The sequence below is a fragment of the Barbus barbus genome (assembly GCF_936440315.1).
Source record: "Barbus barbus genome assembly, chromosome: 10".
NCBI lineage: Eukaryota > Metazoa > Chordata > Actinopteri > Cypriniformes > Cyprinidae > Barbus > Barbus barbus.
In genome coordinates this window covers 15526695-15550182 of record NC_136738.1, presented here as the reverse complement: position 1 = coordinate 15550182, position 23488 = coordinate 15526695, and the positions used below count along the sequence as shown (strand labels likewise).

Here is a 23488-nt window from a genome sequence, read left to right as displayed (position 1 = left end):
AGGTTATTTAAGCTGAACTAAAAGGTTGTGGGTTCCACTATCACTGTTATGGCCTTGAGCAAGACTTTTAACCTCAGGTTGCCCCAGAGGGACCATCCATGGCACTATACCATAAATCTATGGCACTATACTATACATTGTAGAAGAAATGCCACATTGTGTGTTATTCTATTCTATTCTATTTCAAGATCTGATCAGGAAGTTCAGCTCTGTTACTGGACTCACCCCGAACTGACTGGAGGCAGTGCCAAAGAAGATGACAGTTGCAAAACTGAATACTATAATGGGAAATTTTGCACATTTTCAACAGAGTGCACTCTGAATCACCTTTAGCCGCTGGCTTATTCCATCCAGATTCAACTGAGCATCCTTCCTGCCATCAGACTGTACCGTACTGCCTCCTCCTGTCATTCCAACACATTACTCTTGATTGTTGTCCCAGTGAAAAGAAATAATGCTCTTAAGCAATAATAAGGTCACTCTCACATCCCAGCAGCATCGCTGTTCACAATTGTAATGCTTTTCCACTCTATATACAACACCCATAATGCAATGTACAACTAAAAATGGATGTGCTCCCCAAAGAGATTCTTCAAGGTTTAGTATTAAAAGCAAGTAACAGGAGGGCTCAATTTATAAATGCTTCCCAGGGAATGATGGGGGTCTATCTGTGCGGATTCTGCAGCGGAGCTAAATTGCTTAGGCTAAAGTCCAAATTCAGAAGATGCCCTTGTTTATACCTGACATGAGGGAGAAAGAATTGTCAATGCAGATTTGCTTATCCAAGCTGGCTCCTCCTCCTTTTGTCATGCAATAGCTGCCAAACACGGAGTAATGAGTGTAGGGACACAGATTTCCCCATGCCTTCCCCCAGAGTGTTCACATGCTTGGCTGCGCCCGAGGGAAAACGGCGCTGTTCAGGTGTCAGCAGCAGTCTGCAGAACAGAGGCCGTCCCAGCCGCGTCTCGTTCCGCTGGGATCGGTGGAGCTTCATTGTGATGGAGCAGCAGAGAAATGTTCAATGGACAACTTTCAAAAGGCTGCAGCGAGGTTGGTTTGATGCCGACGGCGAGACAGGGAGCCGTGTCTAATTGTGCTTCCACCTGGAGCTGGCTCAGTGGGCACGCGGCCTCCACTGTGTAATTGCTGCCCGCATGCCAGGCCCGAGTGACAGCATCCTAATACTGTCACCTGACAGGCTATCACTCTTTCTCCCCATGCTAATGCAAATCTCTCTTTTTCTCTGCTGTTCCTGTGTCTCTTTACCTCTTTATCACCTACACACACACAAACATGTTCACCATGCTGCCTCTGCATCGTGTGTCTGCCCTAAAATAGCCCTTAAGATTTAAACGGGGATCCCACAGTCACGGAAAACCTAGATATATGAAATATAAGGGAACTTGTGATTTTCCTGTCTTATGTAGAATGTATTTATTGTATGTTCAGCTATGAAATATTGGTAAAACTTTAGAATGGGGAACACTTATTCACTATTAACTACAACTTTTCCCTCAATAAATTCCTAATTTGCTGCTTATTAATAGTTAGTAAAGTAGTTGTTAAGTTTAGGTATTGGGTAGGATTAGGGATGTAGAATAAGGTAATGTAGAATAAGGCATTAATATGTGCTTAATTACTAGTAATAAATGGCTAATATTCTAGTAATATGCATGCTAATAAGCAACTAGTTAAGAGACGCTAAAATAAAGTGTTACCGAAATATTTTGTCAGAAAGAAATTTGCTCTTCGGGAGTGCAATTATGATTTAAGCTATTTAAAAAAAAAATCCTAGTTATCATGAACAATTCAGTGGTCAAAAGGTGTAGGAACATTGTTTAAATAATTATTGATAACTTCTCAATAATTATTTAAACAATGTTCCCACACCTTTGAGAAGTGTGAATCCCAATTTGCGTACTTCTATGCACTCAAAGTATAGTAATTTGTTGGTTAGAGTACTTTCAGAAGACTTAAGGCCTGTTCACACCAATGACGATAACCACAAAGACATAGTTCTAAATCGTTCTCAATATCAAAGAATAGCAGAGTCCACACCACAGATATAACGATAACGATACAGAGAAACTATATAATTGGAATCACCTTCAGAACGATTTTTTTCCAGCTGAACGATAAAAACATTGACACCCAATCAGAATCCATCATGCTATAATGAGCTTGAGAATTTAAAGCAGCGGATGAGCTTGCGCTTAGAATAAACAGACAATATTGTTCGCTGATGTGGACGGTAATATCCTTATTGTTATAGTTATCTTTATAGCGATCATTCTTGGTGTGAAAGGGCCTTTACAGTTTCATTTAATTTCTTTAGACAAAATTCATTTCATTTATCATTTGTCAGCAATAACAACAGAATAATTGTTGGCTTGTTGTATTGACGAGAATTTGAATATCAGAGCTTTTCTAATAGTATGCAAATTGCGATTAGTCTACATAACGTCCTACAAAAACGCTTACTGTGTGCTGATGCTTCAGTATTTAGTCAAAAAAACCCTCATCAAATATGCTGTGTCTTTCCTCTAGAGCCCTACGTGCATCCATTTCATCCTGTGCCTCTCCCCAGCTCTTTTATATTACTGTTATATAACTCTCTTACCTTGGAATGCACACCCATGCCTGTAACTTCTCTTTCTCCCTGCACTAAAGCCACAGTGTGGGCATACGCTGTACCGATGGGAGGACGGAGGAAAGTGGAACAGAATGTGAGAATGAGATATTCGCAGTAATTCGGTAATGGGTATCACAGGACCAGACTCTGAATGAGTTATTCAGTAGGGAACTGGGCCTGCACTAACTTCCAATGAGCCCGATGCAGTACGGCAATGTGCGTGCCATCAGAGAGAATTCAAGAAAACAAGAGAGAAGGGAGGGGGCGATGGGTTCTTTTTAAGGAAGAGAGTTTAGTCTTGTGGTCTCATAACTTGAGGAATTTGCTTATGGGTGCTTGAGGACTGTGGACTAGTGTGCTTGAGTGTGTGTGTGTGTGGGGAGGGGATTGTTAAAGAACTAAAAAGGGTTAAATATGTACGGTACACGCATTGCAGCTTTTGCAGCATGTCTCTTACCTGTCGCAGTGGTTGCACTTGAAAGGTTTGGCACCAGTGTGTTTGCGGTAGTGCCTCGTCAGTTCGTCGCTTCGTGCAAAACGCCATTCACAGCCTTCCCAGGAGCATTTGTAAGGCTTCTCACCTGCATGCACAAACACACATTATTTAATCCCTGCTTCACCATTCACACACACCTGTACACAGATGGTGCACCTCTGGAGCGAGGCAGCTGCTGTGCCACTGTGAGCACCGTCAGCATTTCCATTATCTACATCATTCATTACTGTTTCTCTCAATCACACATCCAAGCCAGCCAATTAGATCACTCGCTTTCTCTCCCGGTCGACCAATCGCATCTCTGTAGCCCAAATCTCCTGCATTCTCAGTCATCGAAACGTGAAAAATGCTGTCTTCTCAGGCAATATATGGAGGCGATCGTTTTCAGACACAGAAATTTATTCAATCAAGGGTCATTTTCCATCTTTTATTAAATTGAAGAGGAGCTGCCTAAATGTGCTCAGTCACCATAACAGAACGAATTCATAACCCAAAGTCAAGTATCCAAAATGAAGCCCATTTGTGCTAAATGTTCTCCACCCTCCCAGTGAGCTCTGAAATTCAAATGAAATTAAACAGATGGGAAAGGAGATACCAATTGTTCCACATGCCGTACTTTTATGCCTCAGATTTAAAATATGGCCTTGAGTGAGGGAGGGAGGAAGGGGGGTTTCAGCACCCGAAGACAGGGTCCCGGCACAGTTGCAGTGTTCCTGGGGAACAAAACAGGCTTCAGCCTGGGGCCTGGGTGGGAATGGGGAGGGTGTCGATGGCACTGATTCAGATCCGGAGGTGGTAATGATAATTGGGGTCTTAATGACGCTTAATGGGAAACAATGCCATTATCACAGCGCAAGAGCTGCCAGCTTCTCCAGCAAACAATGTGTGCACCAATTTTCCTAACTAGAGTAAGGCTCCATTAAATTTAAAGTTGCCCAATTGGAAATAGTTGTTCACTAAATTGATGCTGACCACACTTTTAAACTAGGATGACCACCAAGTTGGTAATTTATTTCTTCAATAAAAACACATGATGTTAGGCATGTAGGCTCATTGTAATCCTTTAGTTAGGTTTAGGTCAAGTTTTTCAAGACATGATGTTGGCTTGTCAAAGAATTGTCTCAAAGTTTAAAATGATTGTTAGATTTATTACAATCAGTCAGACAATCAGTTTGTAGGTTGCTAGGGCACTATGAGCAGTTGTTCGAGGATTACTAGGTGGTTGCTTAGATTTTCCAAGTTCCAAGTGGTTCTTTTCTATGGTGTTTGTATCTATGCATTTCTATGTGCCTTGGATAGGTAGTCCAGACAGAAGGGTGGATTGACGTATGGCTAGACAGATAGCTGGACACAGATGGATAGATGAGCAGACAGATTTTTTGGTTTTTGATTATTGATAATTAGTCAAATGATCTTACGCAAGAGCATCTAACCAGTCTAAACCAGTCTGGACCAGCATAGAATCTCATGCTGTTCTATGCTAGTCTTTCAGCAAGGAAGTGCCTGGACCTCCACGACTGACTCTGGATACTGACGGAGAAAATCATAGCGAGGAATGGAAATGATTACAGGCTGTTATTTTCCTTTCTACTTTTCCTTTTTTGTGAGGAAAATATGATCCAATAAGATGTGGAGAAAGTGGAAGGTATTTGCTTTCGCAATATTTCATATCCCAAAAATGTATGCAGTTGATATGAGCATACATATTGCTGTAATGAAATCAAAGCCTGCTCATCTATTTATCCTGTCTCGTTTTTTAGCTTTATGATGCAAGATGAGGTAAAGGATGACATAATGTCGGGTTTACCACTATATCGCTCGGTCGGTCCTGGAAGTCTCTTATGATGCAACACAAAGTAAAGAATGACATGGCAGCGGCGAATAGGAAAACTACTCCAAGTACGATGTCTGACTGGTTCCTCTTTCCATCCCCCATAGACATATTTCCTGACTTTCGATGACAAAGAGAAGAAGATTTTTTAAATATAATACAATGTCCTTGGCCTTTTTTCCACTGGTTCACCTCTGGGAATACTGCAAACAAGCAGCGGCCCTTCTTTGACATCTCTCATCTTTCTCTGCCAGGCAAGACGCGCACAGACAAACAGCAGGTCAAAGTGCCTTGAGGTTTATTTTATTATGTTTGCCTGTCCTTGAGCTCCTTCAATTTATAAAATCAGTAGGAGAAAATATCACCACATCTGCCTTCGTGTCTGTGACTGCTACAAGTGCGCAGGAAGAGCATCTCTGTGTCATTTGAAGAGTGGCGGAACCGCAGGTGTGAGACGGCAAACGTTTCTCACTACACTCACAATAATTGGCTAAAGACCCCCTCACGCTGGCTCCCTCCTTATGCCGTAGCCCCCTTCCTCCCCCTCTTTATTTCCTTCCCTCTCTTGCCGTCTGACAGCAGCGAGGCAGGCTTGGACCTGCAACCAAGGCAACCATAACACAGGCCAATTATAACTTGGAGAGTCATGGATGCATGATGGAGTCGCCTAGCAACCAGCCGAGAGAGGTAGAGAGAGTGTTAAAGGAGAGAAGAGAGAGAGAAAGAGCCATCCAGTCGGTATGCAACCTATGGACACTCCGCAATACCAACCAATTATTGCGTGCTTTAGATATGCATGATGTAGTTGCCTGGCAACCCCAACTGTACTCAGAGAGGGTAGGGGAAATGTAGGATTGATTTGGCATATTGGAGCTTCAATTGGTATCTACAACTGCAAATAATCAACCTATTACAGTCTTTTGATATAGTCTCCTAGCAACGAACCCCCTTCAAAACAGCAAGTTCCTTCCCTCGCACCAGTGTCCTAGGTGTGTACGGTGCGGTTAATTACATTTCCTCTGGACAGAGTGGAGAGCTATTATTGTCTCTGAAGTTTAGATTTCAGAGGTACTGCCCAATTATCATCCATTTATTTTATCTTCTCCAGTGGCTCATGTTGCATTTCAAAATGAGCTCTCTAATTCTAACCCACTTTTACCCTCCAAATCCCATTCAGGGATGTGCTATTAACTTCAGCAAACATTGTTGACGAAGCAAAGTAGGACCATGTCATTAGGCTCCACGGCTGCTCTACACATTTATGAGCATAAATGATCAAGTGCGAATGTGAAAAATTACTTGAGCGAGCTCTGACACCTGATCAAATGTATTTGTATATTAAGACAATCAGAATAAATTCCTTGATGCAGCTAACCTTACATGCTTCAATGTGCTTTTTGTTTTCTATCTGAGAAAGCGTGGTTGCATTTTTTTTCAGCATTCTTTGGCATGAGGGTTGTGGATTCTTTTTTTTTTTGTAAAAACAGCATCAAGTTAAAAATAGATCTAAAAAGATTTCATACATGTCAAGATTTCAGCATTCTGCTCCATCTGTTTCTCAACTGTCTAAATGTTTTTGAATACAATCCATTTTAATGTGAAATTTTAAAACTTTTGGACATTTGTTCTTAAGTAAACTTTTGGGAGCGTCTAGTCAAATCTAGTCATTAGCTTTGTTGGATTTGTTATTTCGCCAGCTGATTAATGTGTGCTTAACAACATCTGTCTCTAACATAATGCAACATTACATAACTTAATTAATATTCATGAGAAAAGCCTTCACCTTATTAGAATTTGTTAATTTCAGTGTATAGATATCTCCAATAAAACAAGAGGTGTGCTAATCACAGATATACACATTTTCATATTTGTCTGTTCGTGAACTACTGATTTGTTAAGAGTCCTATAGATGTTCGGATGTTAAGGGTATCAGACAGGTATGCTTTTGTTTAGTACCACCTCTCAATTTTATTTTATCTTAAAATATTCGGTTTGGAAAAAAGTTATGCATGTCTGATTTCTACAGAATTTAGAAACATTCTAATTCAATTTTCAGGGTCAGGAGTACTCATAAACAAAAATATGTAGGCTTCCCTTAAATCCTGTTTTAATTTAATCTCCCTGTTTTAGTAATCTACGGAAATGATAACCGAAAAAACAGGATTAAGCCAATTAAAAGAATAAATCTGTCTTCTGATAAACACATAATATGATGAGCCAGCAAGGCAAAATGTCTCTTCAGGCATTTATTTTCCACTTTTTTTCTTGCTATTGCTTATTTCCCCTAATTTTTAAAAGCGAAAGTACCGTCTATACACTAGAATCAGCCCAAAAGCGATTAGCATCACCAGCGCTCACAGGAACCTGCCGAGTCAACAGCTGGCCACAGGGGCCAGATACGCTGCATTGAGGCCACTGTCACAGTAGGTTTCGTGGCCAAGGCAGAGTGCAACACGCTCTCAGGTTCAGCGAGAGGGCAGAAACGACGGCACTGGAGCGTGCAAGCCCGAATTAGCTGGGAAACGAGATTTAGCTCAGTCGGTCTATCAATCATCTTGCAATTACTGACTGCACTGGCAGGTTTTGAATGGTGTGGCTGGGTTCATTTTAGTCTGAGATTAAGGTGCAGGAGAGAGAAAACCAGCTATCTTGCTGTGGGGTTGTGCTGCAAAAATCGAGTTAGCTTCACAAGATCTATTGTGACCCTTCTGTAGTATCAGAGGCTTGGCAAAGAAGATCCAAACTCTGAAACTTCATCTCATAACACGCAGACTTGGACTCGCCAGAAACCTTTCTCAAGGAAAGCTAAAAAAGCTACACGTGATGCTAAATGCTAAAAAACATGTCACTGGTGCAGTTAATCACCTGTATGTGTCCTCTGGTGTGCCTTTAGGTGGGAGCTTTTTGTGTAAACCTTCCTACAGCCATTAAACTGGCAACGATGGACCCTCTTTTTGTTCTCCGGAATGTCCCCTCCGCCTACCGTTCCCAGTCCCCCCTCTCCGTCGCTCTGTGTGCCGCGATTTGGTGGTGAAGGTAGCGAATGTGTCGCCACCAGCTTTGCCGCCCCAAGACCGACTTTCTTGGCCACCAATTTCAGCGTGAGTGTGCCATCAGCTGTGGCGGTAAGAGTCTGCGTAGTCTTGACAAGATGGCGTCCCAACTCCGGCGAGGAAGGCGGCGTGAGGGACGTGACTGCGTTTAGCTGGGCGGGATTAACCCCTCCGCTGGCTTCTTTCAGCCCTGCCTCGGTATTCTTGGTGTTGGCTGGGGCATGAAGGTTTTTGGGAAGGGATACGAGCAGAGGTGGCGGGCTAGGCTCATCGGATAAACTGGGCAGCAGTGGGTCCATCAGGTCCTCGTCGCTGTCTCCCTTCATGAAGGCTGGCGTTAAGAGGCAGTCGAGCTCCTCGTCGAAGAGTTCCGAAAGCCTTTTGGGCTCTGTCTGTAGGTACCTCTCCAGTTCCAGACATGTCTGCGGGAAAAACAGAAATGCATAAAGATGAGATGGTAATGCTCAGAATACTCTTTAAGTCCAGCTATGTTTATGGAGGGAATGCTAACCGTCTGAAAAACACTGTTGTTACAGCTGAACGTGCTACAATGAAACACGTGGCATGTCAACACATTTCCAGTTGGGACTGGTTCAGTTGGTCGCACCACAGAAGGTGTAAATGACTAAATCTGCTACATAGAGACTTTTGGACAGAAAAATTTCGGAGTGCAGCTGGGGGCAAGATATTCTGGGAGCGAAACTGAACATCCGTGGAATTATTTCACTTGCTGCGGTTGAGGGAACAGTATCTATCCATGTAGCGTAGCGCATTTCGTACGGTGCTTATTGAGCGAGAAATGACCATCTTATTACTTAAGATACCTTTCCCCTCACCCTGGTTTTTCCTCTGAATACTTTGGCAGACAGAGGGAGAACGGAAGAGAAAGACACCGCTATCATGGCTCACTGACTGCTCACTCAGCAGTTTCTTTTTCAGTGGTTTAACATTATTGTTCCCCAGTCACAGTGGCCAGTTTGGATATTAGAGACTTCTGTTCACTGTGTTGCGGTAAAAGCACTTTAGCAGTCAAACAGCAGTAGAGTAAACCTTCCAACTCTTTATTTCATGTCAGCTGTAAATTACAGTCGCTGTACATACCCTATCTTAACTTATTCTGTCATCTCCTTTACCTCAGACCTAAATAAATAGTCCAAAAAGAAGATTTTGCCTAGCATCTGTTGTCTGCTGATAAGCTGCACTTTTTATTCTATTTTACTGAATTGAAATATTCAATTTGCATGAGGTTTTCAAACTGGGGTCTGGGGGCCACTAGGGGGTCTGAAAAAAACAGCAGTCCCTCCCCCCCCCATGAAAACATGAAATTAATGAAATGTTTAACAATTTTAGCAAATTTGCTTATATTACTAGAAGAGAATTAACAGTAAGAAAAACAAATCTACATGACATATATGATATATATAATGACATGTATGACATATATGATATATATGTAATCTATTCATTTTATATTTTAGGGAATCCTTCTCAATAGAATCATATTTGGGGTCCTTGGTTGCCGTTTAAAACCTAAAGCAGAAGTGTTAGAAACAGTATCAGATGAATTCTAATGCAACGCAATCCCAGCTACTGCTGCAGTGAAATATTGACCATTCAATTAACCTGAAGCCAAATGGTTCCTGTGCACTTTCTCTGACCTCATTGGTGACACCAAAAGAACAGCACTAATACTATAGCTACAATTTGACTCATGTTATGCAATAACAGCAGAGCATTTAACAAAGTACTAAAATACTAAAATAACTGAAATGCAGTCCACTGCAGCAGCTACAATTTACCACTGCAAGCTCTCCCTGTGAGCTCTGCGTTCATTTATGATTCTGAGCACTACCTGGAAAGTGCATGAATTATCCATACACTGAAGCTTTTTTAGCCATGTTTTAGCGAGCAGGAATTTTAGCAACCGAGAGAGATCATGCTCCTCTGGAATTATTCCATTCTTGTGCATTTTGTAGGCCTTATTACTTTAATAGATGCTCTGAGGACGTACCCAACCTGCATTGATAAGCACAGAGCATAAATTCTCCATATCATGCAGCTTAAAGCAACATGCTATTGAGAGATGACAGAGGGTTGAAAGAACTTGGCATAAGCACACTATTATTTCACACGCATCTGTGCAACAACGTTAAAAAAAAGAAAGGAAATGTAGATGAGATGAATCAACTCTTCTGGACTGGTAGCTAGTGTAGAAAGCCCCTTCATACCCTGCTTATATTGTATGCACTGAGGTCCATCTATTATAAATGCAGTGCCAGGGGGTTCACAGGCAGCGCTAAGAGGCAATGTCAGACAAAGAGCGGGCAGAGAGAGGCGAGGGGGAGAATCGCAAAACTGTTATTAGCAAATGTGGACGCAGTCCAAGTTAGACACAAAGGGGAAATTATCGCCAATCTCAGAGTCAGTTCCTCTCGCGGTCTCCGCTCCCTGCTTGGATAATAAAGTCGGCACATTATCTAAACTAATGTGTTTATATCTCCACCCGCATCTAACAAAACAGCTTCTTTTTTTCATTTTTTTTTTTCACACCCTCTCTATTTTTGGGGTTGAAATTATGATTTTTTGCTCATACAAATAGATTTTAATTAAGCATTTTGGCTTTCATCAGATGTCGTTTGAAGTTCTACCTCTTGATGCAAAACCGATCTCTCCTGCGCTCCTCTCTCTCTCTCTCTCTCTCCCTACACAGCATGCGCTGATGACTAATTAGCCACTCAAACGACCCAGCAAAGAGAGGCTCTTTATTCAGTTAATTTGCTGATGGGAAGCCTAAGTGTGCATGTGTGCGTCTGTGTGCTTGTATGTGTGTAAGATGTAGTGACTAAGAACAACACTTGAGTTAAAAGTGTTGTATTTATATATTTATTTAACATTTTTAGGACCGTAGGAAGTGCTGCTGCAAAGCATTCCAAAATAAAAATTTTTAGAGTCTAAAGCAATAGAAGAACCTTTTTATTTTTCATCCCTGCTGGAAAAATAAATAAATAAATTAAATCAGCAAGCATGTTCCCAGCCTGCACTAGTTAGTCATCAAGCTAGTCTTCTAGGCCCATTGAAAAGTGTCCCTTTAAAACCAGCAAATATGCTGGCCAAGCTAACAGCAGCAAACCAACTTAGGCTAGTTGAGCCGTAGTACATTCTATCCACATAATGATGCTTGGAAGAACCCAAGAGAGCTTCAGTTTCCTTCTTATTCCACCAATATGCTGACCAGAATGACATATAATGTAACATCAGTAACTTTTTTGTAACCCTAGTCAGCACAAGAACCATACAGTCAAAAGGAACCCAAGAAAACATTTCTTTGATGCATGTTAAATATTGTATGTTATGCAAAAATATGAATAGGTCAGTTGTTCCTTCCTGCAAAACTTCTTGAGCTCTGGCAATGTTTTGTTCAGTACAGCACAGGCATTGTCAATGATCTGGCGATGAAATCTGTTTATAATATGCCCTCATTCTGTACCCTGCAGCGTTCATAACAATTTCCCAGGGTGCTGTGATTCCACCATGGCCATTAGCTCTTTTACGACCTTAACATCCCCTTGTAAGACTGAATATGTGTTCTTCATGTATTGAAGGGCTTTTGGCCTGTTTGCACACCACATTCATTTATCTATATTATTTCAAGTATTTTTTTAGGGATCCGCCATGGCTCCTGCACGATTACCTCCGTAATGACACAACAATTACCCGGGAACCCTCGGAGATGACTTGTGCTAAGTGAAACGCACTCGCCATCAACCTCAAGAAGTGTTTTGAAACTCTATAACCCATAAGGACCTCCCTCCAGGATCCGTCTATCCATGCACCGAGAGAGATACTGAGCCGCCTGCAAATCTGCAGTCAGAGGCATATCCTATCTGTCCCGATGACATATAAACCATCATCACAGCAGGGTGGACATCAGAGTCATCTGAGGCCCTCACCGTCATGGATAGGATTTCACGGATCTTGCTCGCCTTTTCAACCGCTCTCTCTGTTTGGTTTCTGCACCTCGCTGGCTGAGCTCACGGAGGGGAGCTGTCACTGCTGTCCTGGTGTTGGAGTGTTGGGGTGAGTAATGGTGGGGAGGCTGACAGGGGTCCAGGGAGGGGGAAGTGAGTGTGGAAGAAAACAGCTGTCAAACACACACACACTGGAGTGAAGCTTGAATCTCTTCACTTCATCTACTGTCATCGTCCCATCCCCCTGCACCCCCGCTCTGGGACTCCTGACATTTAGACAATACAGTTACAGCATGGGGTTGTGCACAGTTTGTGATTTACTGCCGACCTCGGTGTGTGTGTGTGTGTGTGTGTTGTGGATGGCCAATTGATAAGTGGTCATAAAACCAATGAACTACAATCTCTTACAAGCAGACCTCCTAACAAAAGGCCCAACAAAAGCATGAAAAAGAGCCCCAGTAAAGCAGTTAATAACCAATAGAAGAGTTCTTATGTGAAAAGTAAACATCAGTGTGGTACGTTCCTGAGCGGCTACCGCACCTCCTTTTGATCTCGCTCGTGATTTTCCCCATCAAAGCCAGCGCAGTCAATAAACGGCCGCTTCCTTTGCAACCTCACTTTCACAAAAGAGATGTCAGCAACTTGTTAGGAGTCTACAGAGACACGACTGCATCTGAAATTGTAGCCCTAGCCTTCCCACAACCCGTCACTCTCACTAAACTGTAACATTTGGACAACAAACAATTCTTGTGGCTAGCAATTGCACCTGACGTCTGCGGAAATGCATTTGTGTGCTACTCACCAATAAGTATGAAGAGAGAAAACATTGGGATATGGGTCGATGAAGTGACCCTGTTTTTTGTGTCCTATATATTAATTAAAAAATACAATTAATCCATGTAATGAATTATGAATAGACCTCTTTTATTATGAGTGTTATTTTTTTTATTTAAATGTGACTTTTTATGAGGCAGTTACCCAGTTTGTAAAATGGTGTGACGCCATAAACTTATTGTAAACTTATAATTATTGTAAAATAATTACAGTTTGTACATGCACATGTATTCCAAGTAAATGCAAAATATGTTTTCATTTTTACATTTTTACTTTGTCAACATGGCTTTCTTTGAAAAATTAAACTGAAACTTTTCTTGAAAAGACAAGCATATGAATACAAACAGTACATTTCTAAGAAACTATTTATTTCCCCAGTGTTTTATTGCCGACACTTACACATCATTGACCCATAACCCTACACAAATAAAGGAAATCCAACTATTTCCACTGGCTTCCATCCATTTCTACTGTTTTACTACTACCTACAGCAGACTCGCCCCTTGGCCCCCTCCAATGAAATTTTAATCAGTGGTCTGTGATGGAGTGACTTTTTGCAGACTCTCCCGCTGTGTAATAGCCCTCCTTTTTCCCTGTTTTTGCACCTGTGTCATCCCTCCCTACCCCCTCTTACACTTCCACCTCCCCCTTTTTTTCCAAAACAGTGGGCTGCTCTGAACACACACATGCACACACAGACGTTCTCGAGCACGGCGAGGCAATTAGCGCCCGGGCGCCACTCCTTGGTCCCCTCTGCCCCACTTCGGCCTAGTCAGTCTGATAACCACAGATTATAAAATGAATGAATGGCATGGACACATGTGGGAGATAAATGCTAACAGCTGTTAGCGGGGACAAGACAGATATGCTCTTTTAATTTGGGTGGATAATTTAATCCCGTTTCCCTTGGCCACTGTTGCAGTGGATAGAGGCTCATTGCTGGTCGTTTGTCAAGTCCCTGTCTTCCGATGTGCAGCATTTGTTTGCTAAGGAGAAAGATGTAAGATGGAGGATACAAGGAAAATGTTTTACTTATAGAAGGCTGAGAATGTCGTGCAGTGTGCAGTTTGAGAGTGTATTTACGCATTTATGATCAGATGCTTTCAGCTTATCCGTGTGTTTAAGCAGCAGAGAACGATCTTGAAAATTGTGTAATTTTAGTGAAAAGTATGATGTTGAACGCCATGGCTAAACCATTTGTCATTCTTCAGTGACATGCTAATGACCACCTGTCACCGATTTCTCCACTACTGCTTCTGCTTCAAAGCTGAAGAGTAGGCTGAGATGGGTTATGTGCATTGGAGCTGACTATCTGTCATCAGGGGAACGTTGCTAACATGTTAAAAATTATCCATTTTAGAGATCTCTAATATCCTGCCTCTGCCAAAAGAGACACCAAAGCCCCAAGAGAAAATAAGCAGCTCTTGCCATGGCAAAATGAAAATGTGCATCTTTGAGCTGAAAAAAAAAGGGCCAATTACTCTTTGAGGATGGTGTCCTATTAGCGAGTTGGCAAAACTGGACACTGGGTGACAAATGGGCCACTGCAAATAAGCCTGAGGCTCTGGCAACCCGACTGCCTGAACATTTTTAGGGCCAGATTTACTGAGCAGCTCTTTAGTGGAAGAACCTCTGCCCCAGATTTCTCTGGAGAAAATGACTTGGTTTTGTGTCCTGCATTTACATATAGGTTTCATTTATTGCCGTGGTTGCCTGGGAACCAGATGATATTTAAATCCCTCGTGTACATCTGCAAATGTAACTTGCATGGCTTGTCAGGGAGCCTTTCTGCACAAACAAAAAGCCAGATTCGGTAGGCTTATTCTGCAAATGCATCTTCACAGGCTTGTCATCAAGTTGTTCAAAACCACCTCTGCACTACACAGGGTTATGCTTTTAGAAACAACACAACTTGATTACAAACAAGTGCTTTTTATATAACAGCAGTGTAGTTTTTCATTACGGCATCTCAAATTATACATCCTAATTGGAAATTATATTTTACAGAGAACATTTCAATGCTGTAGTTATGCTGAGTAAAACCTGGCTTCAGAAGCTGGGTCTCCATCCACGATGGAACCACCAAAAATAAATATATAAATACTCATATACCCTCACTTGAGGTAGATATCTTGTGTATTTTGTGAGAGTACATGCACATAAACTATGCTGTGTACATATTTATTGAACAAATGCTTAAACGTGCATAGGATTTTCTTGGATTCTGTTGCTTCCAGACATAAGGCATCTGTTACCGATTACTAGCAGACGTTGTCAGAACATAGGGATGCATGATTTATCAGTGCATCATGTCATATCAATGTTTTTTTTATTTTATTTTTTTATAATTTATCTGTATTTGTCAATAATGAACATTTAATAACATGTGCCCTATTTATACATGTTGTCTGAACTTTAAAGACATCTCCCACTTATTTAAAGAGTGTATATGCATTCACTGCTGGGTTCTCTGTTGTAGACAGATGCACAAGTTTTTTTTCTTTATGTCTAGTGGCCTGTCTGCCTGCCAAACCTGTGAACGAGTGTGTGTCTGAGTGCTCGGTTATGTAATGACTGCTATCGCCTAATACGAAGACGTTGGCTGCAGTTTAAATCATTATGTCTTGAATATCTGTGTACCGGACTTGACCTTGCTCAAATGTGTACTTGGAGTAATTGAATCACTGGCCCGGTCCCAGTGCCCAGAATATTTTGTATCCGCCATTATTTTACACATAACAAATCTGACAGGAGCAGTCAGGACAAAGTCATATTTTAGGAAGTCAAACACGCTTGTACTAATATCACGCATATATGCAATAACAATATATGCATCGAGATTATCGTTTTACCTCTCATTACAGTTCTTTGACCCAGAACAAAACATGTGGTATCTGTGCTACTTAATGCTCTGTTCATCTGCCGGGCTCATAGCTATCATGTTTCCAATCTTGGATTATTATATATTGATGAAGGTAATGTCTGGAGCCGTTTTCCTGATGTGGCTTCTGTTCCTCGCTCCTGTTGAGTAATTTTTTCCCCCTCGTCTCAGCATGTTCACATCTGTTCAGAAACAATATTACGTGACTCCACTGAGAAATCAGATACTTGTCGCAAGATTGCTTCTAAGTGCTTGCACTGTCCCTCTTCTCGAAAACCATAAAAAGCACCATGCAAACACAATGTAAGGATAATGCCGCTGAGCATAATGGTCGTACAGAGAGCTCTCTAGAAAGGCTAAGCTTGGCTTTGGGTTTCAGATTAGTGTAAACTCCATGTACTCATTACTGTGTGTCAATATTTACACTCGCACACAAAGCAAATTACATGTTGACCGTGTAATGCGATTTGCAAATTTGTTTTGAAATCCTCATCCTTTCCCTGCCCTCCATTTTCCTTCCTAGTCTTCCTTCTTGCTTTTGCAGCTGCACCTTGTGTGAGAGAGGGCCTCTCCAGTGCTGTTCCTGCTCCTGTATCTCTCTTTGGCTGGTAAACACAGACCAGCTCCTCTGGGAAATGAGAGGAAACAGACAGACAGGAACTCGGCCAGAGATGAGCACAACAGGCCTGGCAGCTGTTTCCATAGCAGCCACATTGTTGGGTTTTGAAATTTGAAAAGACAGCAGGACACTGGTTTGGGACGTTATTGTGAGCACCGTCTGTATCAGAAAGACACATTTTCCTGTTTCCATTATCAAGTGAGGGCCAGAACGGTGAGACCAGAGTCTGATGAAGCACTGAAGTGTAGAACGTCCAAGTAACTGTACACAAGAAATGGCAACTCGGACACAAGTTGCCAAAAAAATTACTTGAGATTCGAATTCAACTTTAAATTAGTGACTCGTACAAAACGCAAATCACACACACATATATACATATACACATGTATAATAATATTCAGTACTTAAATGCATAATTACACCGTAACAAGGATACCTTAAAATAAAGTGTAACCGGGAAAACATTTAAGATTAATTTACTTGTATCAAAATATACACACATATATATATATGTGTGTGTGTTTGTATACAGTATATTGCATATACTTATTTATTTATATATATATATATATATATATATATATATATATATATATATATATATATATATATATATATATATATATATATATATATATATATATATATATATATATGTTTGTGTGTGTGTATGTAACACTTTATTTTAGGGTTACTTGCATGTAATTATGCATAATTTATTGTCATTATAATGTACATGTGCAACAAGGACACCTTAAAATACAGTTACAGTTTTCCCAATTGCCAACTTATGAGTAAACTATTATTTTATTTATTTTTTAAAATCATAATGATCTGGATTTTTGACAAAATAAAAAAAGCACAATTTATACCATGAAACAATTACCAATTGGCTTATTTACTTATTTATTATTCATTTACAGGTTGCTCTTTTTTTCCTTTTATGTATGCTATAATGTGTGCTATATATACTAGCATTCAAAAGTTTGGGTTTGGTTAGATATTTTTTATATTTTAGATATTGTCTCTTATGCTCGCTATAGTACAACAGTGATATTGTTCAATATTATTTACAATTTAAAATACACATTTTCGATTTTAATACATTTTAAAATGTAATGTTTCCTCTCGTGGCAAAGCTGAATTTTCAGCAGCCATTACTCCATTCTTCAGTGCCACATGATCCATGAGAGACGAACAGAAAGTTCAAAAGTTCAGAATTAATTTTAAATAGATTTTTTTGTAAAGTCCTTTTGTCATTTTAGATCAATCGGTAGAAGAAGAAGGAAAAAAAAACCTTGTTTCATTATTTTCTCCACCTCCAAAATTCCAAGGTAAAGCTTGCAGTTGAGAATCAACTTGGACTTGAGACACTTGAAACTGGACTTGGAGACTTGTGAACATATCTGCTGTCTAAATATTTAGTTACATTTCTTTGCACTGAATAGCAGGGCTTTAGTCATCACGAATTGTCGCTGCAGTCACCTAACCATCTTTGGTGAGAAAATACAAGCTAATAAAAATATTTGGCAGATTCGTTGTCAAGTGGGGGAGTGCAGGGATAAAAAGCATTCATTAGCTTTAGTTGTGGATGAATTTATCCCCATTGACAGCTCTTGGCGGAACATTAGGGCCCTGATCAGGTTCATGACATAACTGAGACAGCTTTATTATGACAAGAACACTTGTGAGGTCAGGAACAGGAAATACGCACCCGTTGCTGTCCACTCCATCAAAACAACTAGCAATATCACTGAGCCTATTCTCTACAGACACGTGGCCCATTTCTCCACAATTCGTTGAGTGAGCATGCTTGTAATGCGAAACAAAGAGCAATGCTAATCATGCAAGATAACAACCAAACATTATCTGTGCACTGTACCCTTAGAGGCAGGATTACTTCACAGATGGATGCTACTACAAGCAAAGAAGTGAGAATTATGACACTTGGCACCAAAGATCAGCAAGCTAGCATTGACTTGTAGGTTTATAGAGTTATATATTTAAGTCTTGTCCCATGAAAACTCTCTTTGAACACCAGCTAACTAAAATATTGCATACGATACTGCATTCTACGCCAGGCCAATAATAGATCATCCAATAATTTGACTGTTGTTGTCGTCTTCTTGTTCTTCTTTAGTTATTTTGCAGTCCTTTTAGGCTAGATCCATGCTTGTCAGACTTCAGTGCCTCGTCCCATCAAAGCTTTTACTTGATAGAACACTTTCAATAATTTAGGATTGACAGTGAAAAGACAGTGTCTGCCGACTTCTCCATCTGCATGCAGCCACACAAGGAGACTTTAAGTCTGACATGGTGCAGCTGCAGCTAATGAATACCTCCATTTAAAGATGGAAGAGGCGGCTTGCCAATCAGCCTTTGGGTGTGCTTGTATGGGGCTGCTGAGAGCTATTTCTGTGTACACAAACACTGCTTTTGCTTTTAAAGTATTGTGAAACTTCAGTAACAGAGGTCACAAAAGGGACAAAGAAGATGTGAAGGAACAGAAAAGGCACTATGGCGTCTCTCAATAACTTCATCAGCACAGGATTGTAGAGGACATAATGCGACCTTGATCGTGTTCCCAAATGAACAAAGTCACTATTAACTCTTTGTGAACTCAGCGAAGAACACCTGATGAATTTGTAGGGGGGAGAGGCGCACAGATGAAGTTGCTGTTGTGCTGTGTGTTACAATGTGAAGTCTGTGAGACGACAGTACGATTTGGTTAAATAAGCTTGGTATTTTAAAGATTACGGATTCATGTTTAACTATAGTGTATGTCGTGATCTACATTTAAATAAATTTATAATAAGGATCTATAAAAAATATGTTTAGTTAGAACAAAAATGTCTTGCTATGGCTGTCGGAAATATTAGTAAAATTTACATTATTTGATCTTGAAAGAAATATATTATATACTAGGCAAAAGTCTTTTTTTTTTGCCAATATTAGATATTCTTTTGTGTTTTGAAAATAGTTTTTTTTTTAATTTTAAGTTAATAAATATGGTAAATGTGGCAAATATTTAACATAGTTCACCCCAAAATGGAAATTTTGTCATCAATTACTCACCCTCATGTCATTCCAAACATGCATGAGTTTCTTTCTATTGTTAAACATAAAAAGATGTTTTGAAGAATGCTTGTAATCAAACAGTTGATGGTCTCCATTGACTTCCATATTATTTCTTTACTATTCTTGTAATCAAACAGTTGATGGTCCCCACTGACTTCCATAGTATTTATTCACTATGGAATTCAATGGGGACCAACAGCTGTTTGGTTCTTCAAAATATCTTCTTTTGTGTTCAACATAAAGAAACATGCAGTTTTGGAATGACATGAGGGTAAGTAAATGATGACAAACTTTTCATTTTGGGGTGAATTATTACTTTGAGCGCTTTCCCTTTGTACTGCATGTTAGACAGCAGAGCTATTTCTAATTCAAATTATACTATACATAGAAAATTATTTTTCCATCCATATAAAAATTCACATACACTCTGTTGGGAGATATAATCATACACGTATAATGGTTTTAATTTTTCTTCTAGTATAGATTTATATATTTGGAAATTATTGAGCATAAATAACAGAATAATAAACACATCTTATCTTAATCACAATTTCAATATAAGTGCATATAAGATTTATCATAATGAATGCATGCTCTTTACAAATCACATAAATCTTATATCTTGCTTACAGATATGCAGTAGATGATCACGCTCAGCAGAATGACAGAGCAATGAGACAAGTGCAATAATGGGTATAGAGAGGGTACAGGAGGACATGAATGAGTCCTCACCATAGATGTGCCAAATGGGGGATAATCCCACTGACAAAGGCAGTAAGACTGCAGGCTGGTAAGAGGCGAGCTGAGCCTCAGAAAACCTCTCTCCGTCTTCCTTTAACTGGATTTGCGGAGCGGGGCTGCTGTTTATCTGTGTACGGGGTCGGCTAATGGCCACTGGCTGGCGGCACTGGGGTAATCTAATCAGGATACAGCGATTTTCATTAAATCGCTCGGGCTGGATTATTCCCCGTCACAAGCCGATTGAAAGGGGACATTTTTAAATGGGGTTAACAGCTTGTTATAAGATTGGGGAGTCTAAGTAAGGGATACTAGTGAGGGGGGGGGGGGCTCTATTGTGACTGACTCCAGGCTAATCTTCATTACTCAATGCAAAGAGAATGCCACATGGGTGGGGGATACAACACATGGAGACAAAAGAGAACAAGAGGAAACAAAAGAGAGCTGGCCGTCAAGGAGCGAGTTGGAAGAGGGGGCTGAGTTGGAGGGTGTTTTGTTTCATAAGATGCATGGCCCTCTGGGTATTGTATAGAGAGCTCCGGTTACATACCATACTGTAACAGGCAAAAGACATGACTAATAGACCAAGTTCTCCAAGGGAGTCAATTTCAGCTACAGTCCCATTATTAGGCACCGGTAAAGGCCTATACCCCTAGGAGACATAAAGAGGGCTCTTTATTTCACCAAGAAAGTCTCTTATCTTGGTTGTGGCGACAAACACAGGAATGTATTTGAAGCACTATAAATGATTATTCCCATTAACTTGATGATATTTCATACAAATCCCTGCAAATTAGCTTTTACTGACCTCATATTAAACATAAAACTTCTTGAGGGAAGCTTTTTGGATTTAAGGCTCTTATTGCATTCATATATTCTTGTCTTGATCGATGTGTTTGTTATAATCATTACGCATACTTGAGTGGTATAATGATTCACGTTAGAGATCTGTCTTTCGGATCGACCTCTCACATTGGCACTTCTGTGCTGTGCATTACGAGTGGGAAGCCACATGGAGAGAAGATTAAAATTTCCCTGGAGTGATGACTCTGGCACTGGTGTGAAAGGGTTGTGTTCTCTCATTCTCAGTTATGTCATTGCAAAGCAATAATCCACATGACTTCAGATTGCAAGGACCTTGGGTTCACTGTGTTATGTTGCCCGTCTCTCTTTGCAGGACGAGGCATCAGCCAGGGACCCAGCAGGTGCTCTCATTACGCCTATCCCACTGTGGGGACTATCAGTCAGACTTCCCTGCTTTCTAAGCTCTGCAGTGTGGCATAAAACCAAGGGAAATTCACATCTAGACAAGGAACAGCAGGGGAGAAGTGAAGAGGCCAGTCTTATTCATTGACCACAGAGTCAGTGGTGGGGACTGATAAATAGACTGATAAATGTCTTTGATAAGTAAGAAAAAAAAAATAGCAGTGCTGCCAAAAACAGGCTGCATTTCAAAACCCTTGTATAAATGTAAAATGAATTTTCTGACAAAAAATGGTATCAGAAACTGTGACTTAATCATTTAATAACAATCTTTTACATGATAAAAATATATATGATAAGGAATCCCATAAGTTGAATATATTTGTGTACAATTATTTTAGGTTACTTCTATCAGCCAAGAGTCAGTATTTACATCTACACACAACGTTTGGGGTCGGTAAAATTTATTAATGTTCTTAAAAGATGTCTCTTATGCTCATTAAGGTTGCATTGATTTGATCAAAAATACAGTAAAACAGTTTAAAAGAACTGAAGAAATATATTTTAAAATGTAATTAGTTTCCTGAGATGGCAAAGCTGGATTTTCAGTTGCTATTTCTCATTCATTCAAATATGCTTATGTATATAACAATTTACTTTATTTTAGTCATTTCTGTTTTTTAGTTTCAACAGTGTTTTCGTTTTCGGCCAAGAATTTTTGTTAAGGTGGACCATGATGTTAAACCCACATGCTTCACCATGCTTGGTTGTCAGTGTATCCTCATGCTATATATAACCCTGGGTGATTCTTTGTAATAAACCACAGGATGTGAGCTGCGGGGAGAGTGTCACAGCATTGACAAGGAGCCCTAGTGGAGAGGAAACACTACATCTATCTGAGCTTCCCGTCCCATGCGAGTAGCACGCACGACGGCCCGGCCAGCCAGCTGAACGGAAATGGAAAAGGAAATTGCATAGATGGGATGCAGAGGTCCATGCCTTTCTGCAGATGCTACGACTGGAGCAGAGAGAAGTTATGTAACCCCGCTGGGCCTCCATCCTCTGGCTGCAATCCTGCCGATAAGCACACATAAAAAGATCGTCACAAACAAATTTTCTGGCTGGAGTTGGTGCGGACTAGTGCGGGCATGCAACCCTGAGGGGAATGGATATGGTAACCTGTCCAATCTCCAACTTAGCCCCTGGATCCAGCCGCAGTGATGGACAAAGGCAGTTATGATAACAGGAATTCAAGACCCCTCCCAACCCGGCAGCTGACCCCACCAGGCTTTGTGCTGCGGGGATTTTTCACACACGAAAGGCTCCAAAACAAAATGAAGAATGCAGATTAGCAAAGCCGCTTAAAAAATTCAACAACTTGCTCTAGCCTGTTCGCGAGGCTCACCTCCAAGAGATAGGAGAAGGCTGGTCGTTTCTGGTTTGTGTGATAACTGGCTGCAAGGATTTCCAGCCCAATTTCTCAGTGCCGGGATAGGCATCCGAGTTAATTGCCATCGCTCACTTAAGTGCACGTAAATGGCTTTTTCATTCCTGCATCTGTCCTCTTTATAATTATCCTGCAGTGTGGTAATTACACAGACTTTGCACAACTGGTATTTTATGGGACAACAAACTCCTTTGCTCGTTTCTAGTCTCTATTCCTCTCGCTTTCATGCACCAGGAAGGTAAACATAAATCCTGTCTTTGAAAGCCCATCTCTGGGGTTGTTTACGAAAATCACAGTATTGCTATTTGCTGGATGCTTCCGAAGTATGTAAGCCGGAGTGATGAGGATGTCGTCTGTCATGAGCGGAGAGTTAGAGCTTTGACGACTGCAGTAAAAATCGCAAAAGCAATCTCTCAGAGAGCCTACTACGACTTTGTTTCATGCTAGCAGCAAAATTGTCCTTTCCATCTAGATGTCTCATTACTGACACGTACGGGAGAATTTACAATGAAACAATAGCCTCGTGTAGTTTTAAAACGCTGGCATCGATCATAGACACCTCGAATCAGATGTCTGCTTCACCGACACCTCCTATGATCTGATACCGCTCCAAAGCACGTGCTCTGAATACGCAATGGCAAGCCGCCACTGCGTTGTGACGTCTCAATCCTCGCAGACTGTCCTGTTTTCTCCACGTGGCTATCAGCC

General features: G+C 40.7%; 1 protein-coding gene across 1 annotated transcript in view; it reads right to left on the bottom strand.

Annotated features, from left to right (window-relative positions):
* Positions 1 to 23488, bottom strand: part of klf7b (Kruppel like factor 7b) — a 46498-nt gene that overhangs the window by 6155 nt on the left and 16855 nt on the right. Inside the window, exons 2-3 of the mRNA XM_079426888.1 lie at positions 7825 to 8434; positions 3090 to 3213 (exon numbers count right to left, since the gene is read on the bottom strand). Coding sequence (XP_079283014.1) covers positions 3090 to 3213; positions 7825 to 8434 — 734 coding nt within the window. The remainder of the gene's footprint in view (positions 1 to 3089; positions 3214 to 7824; positions 8435 to 23488) is intronic.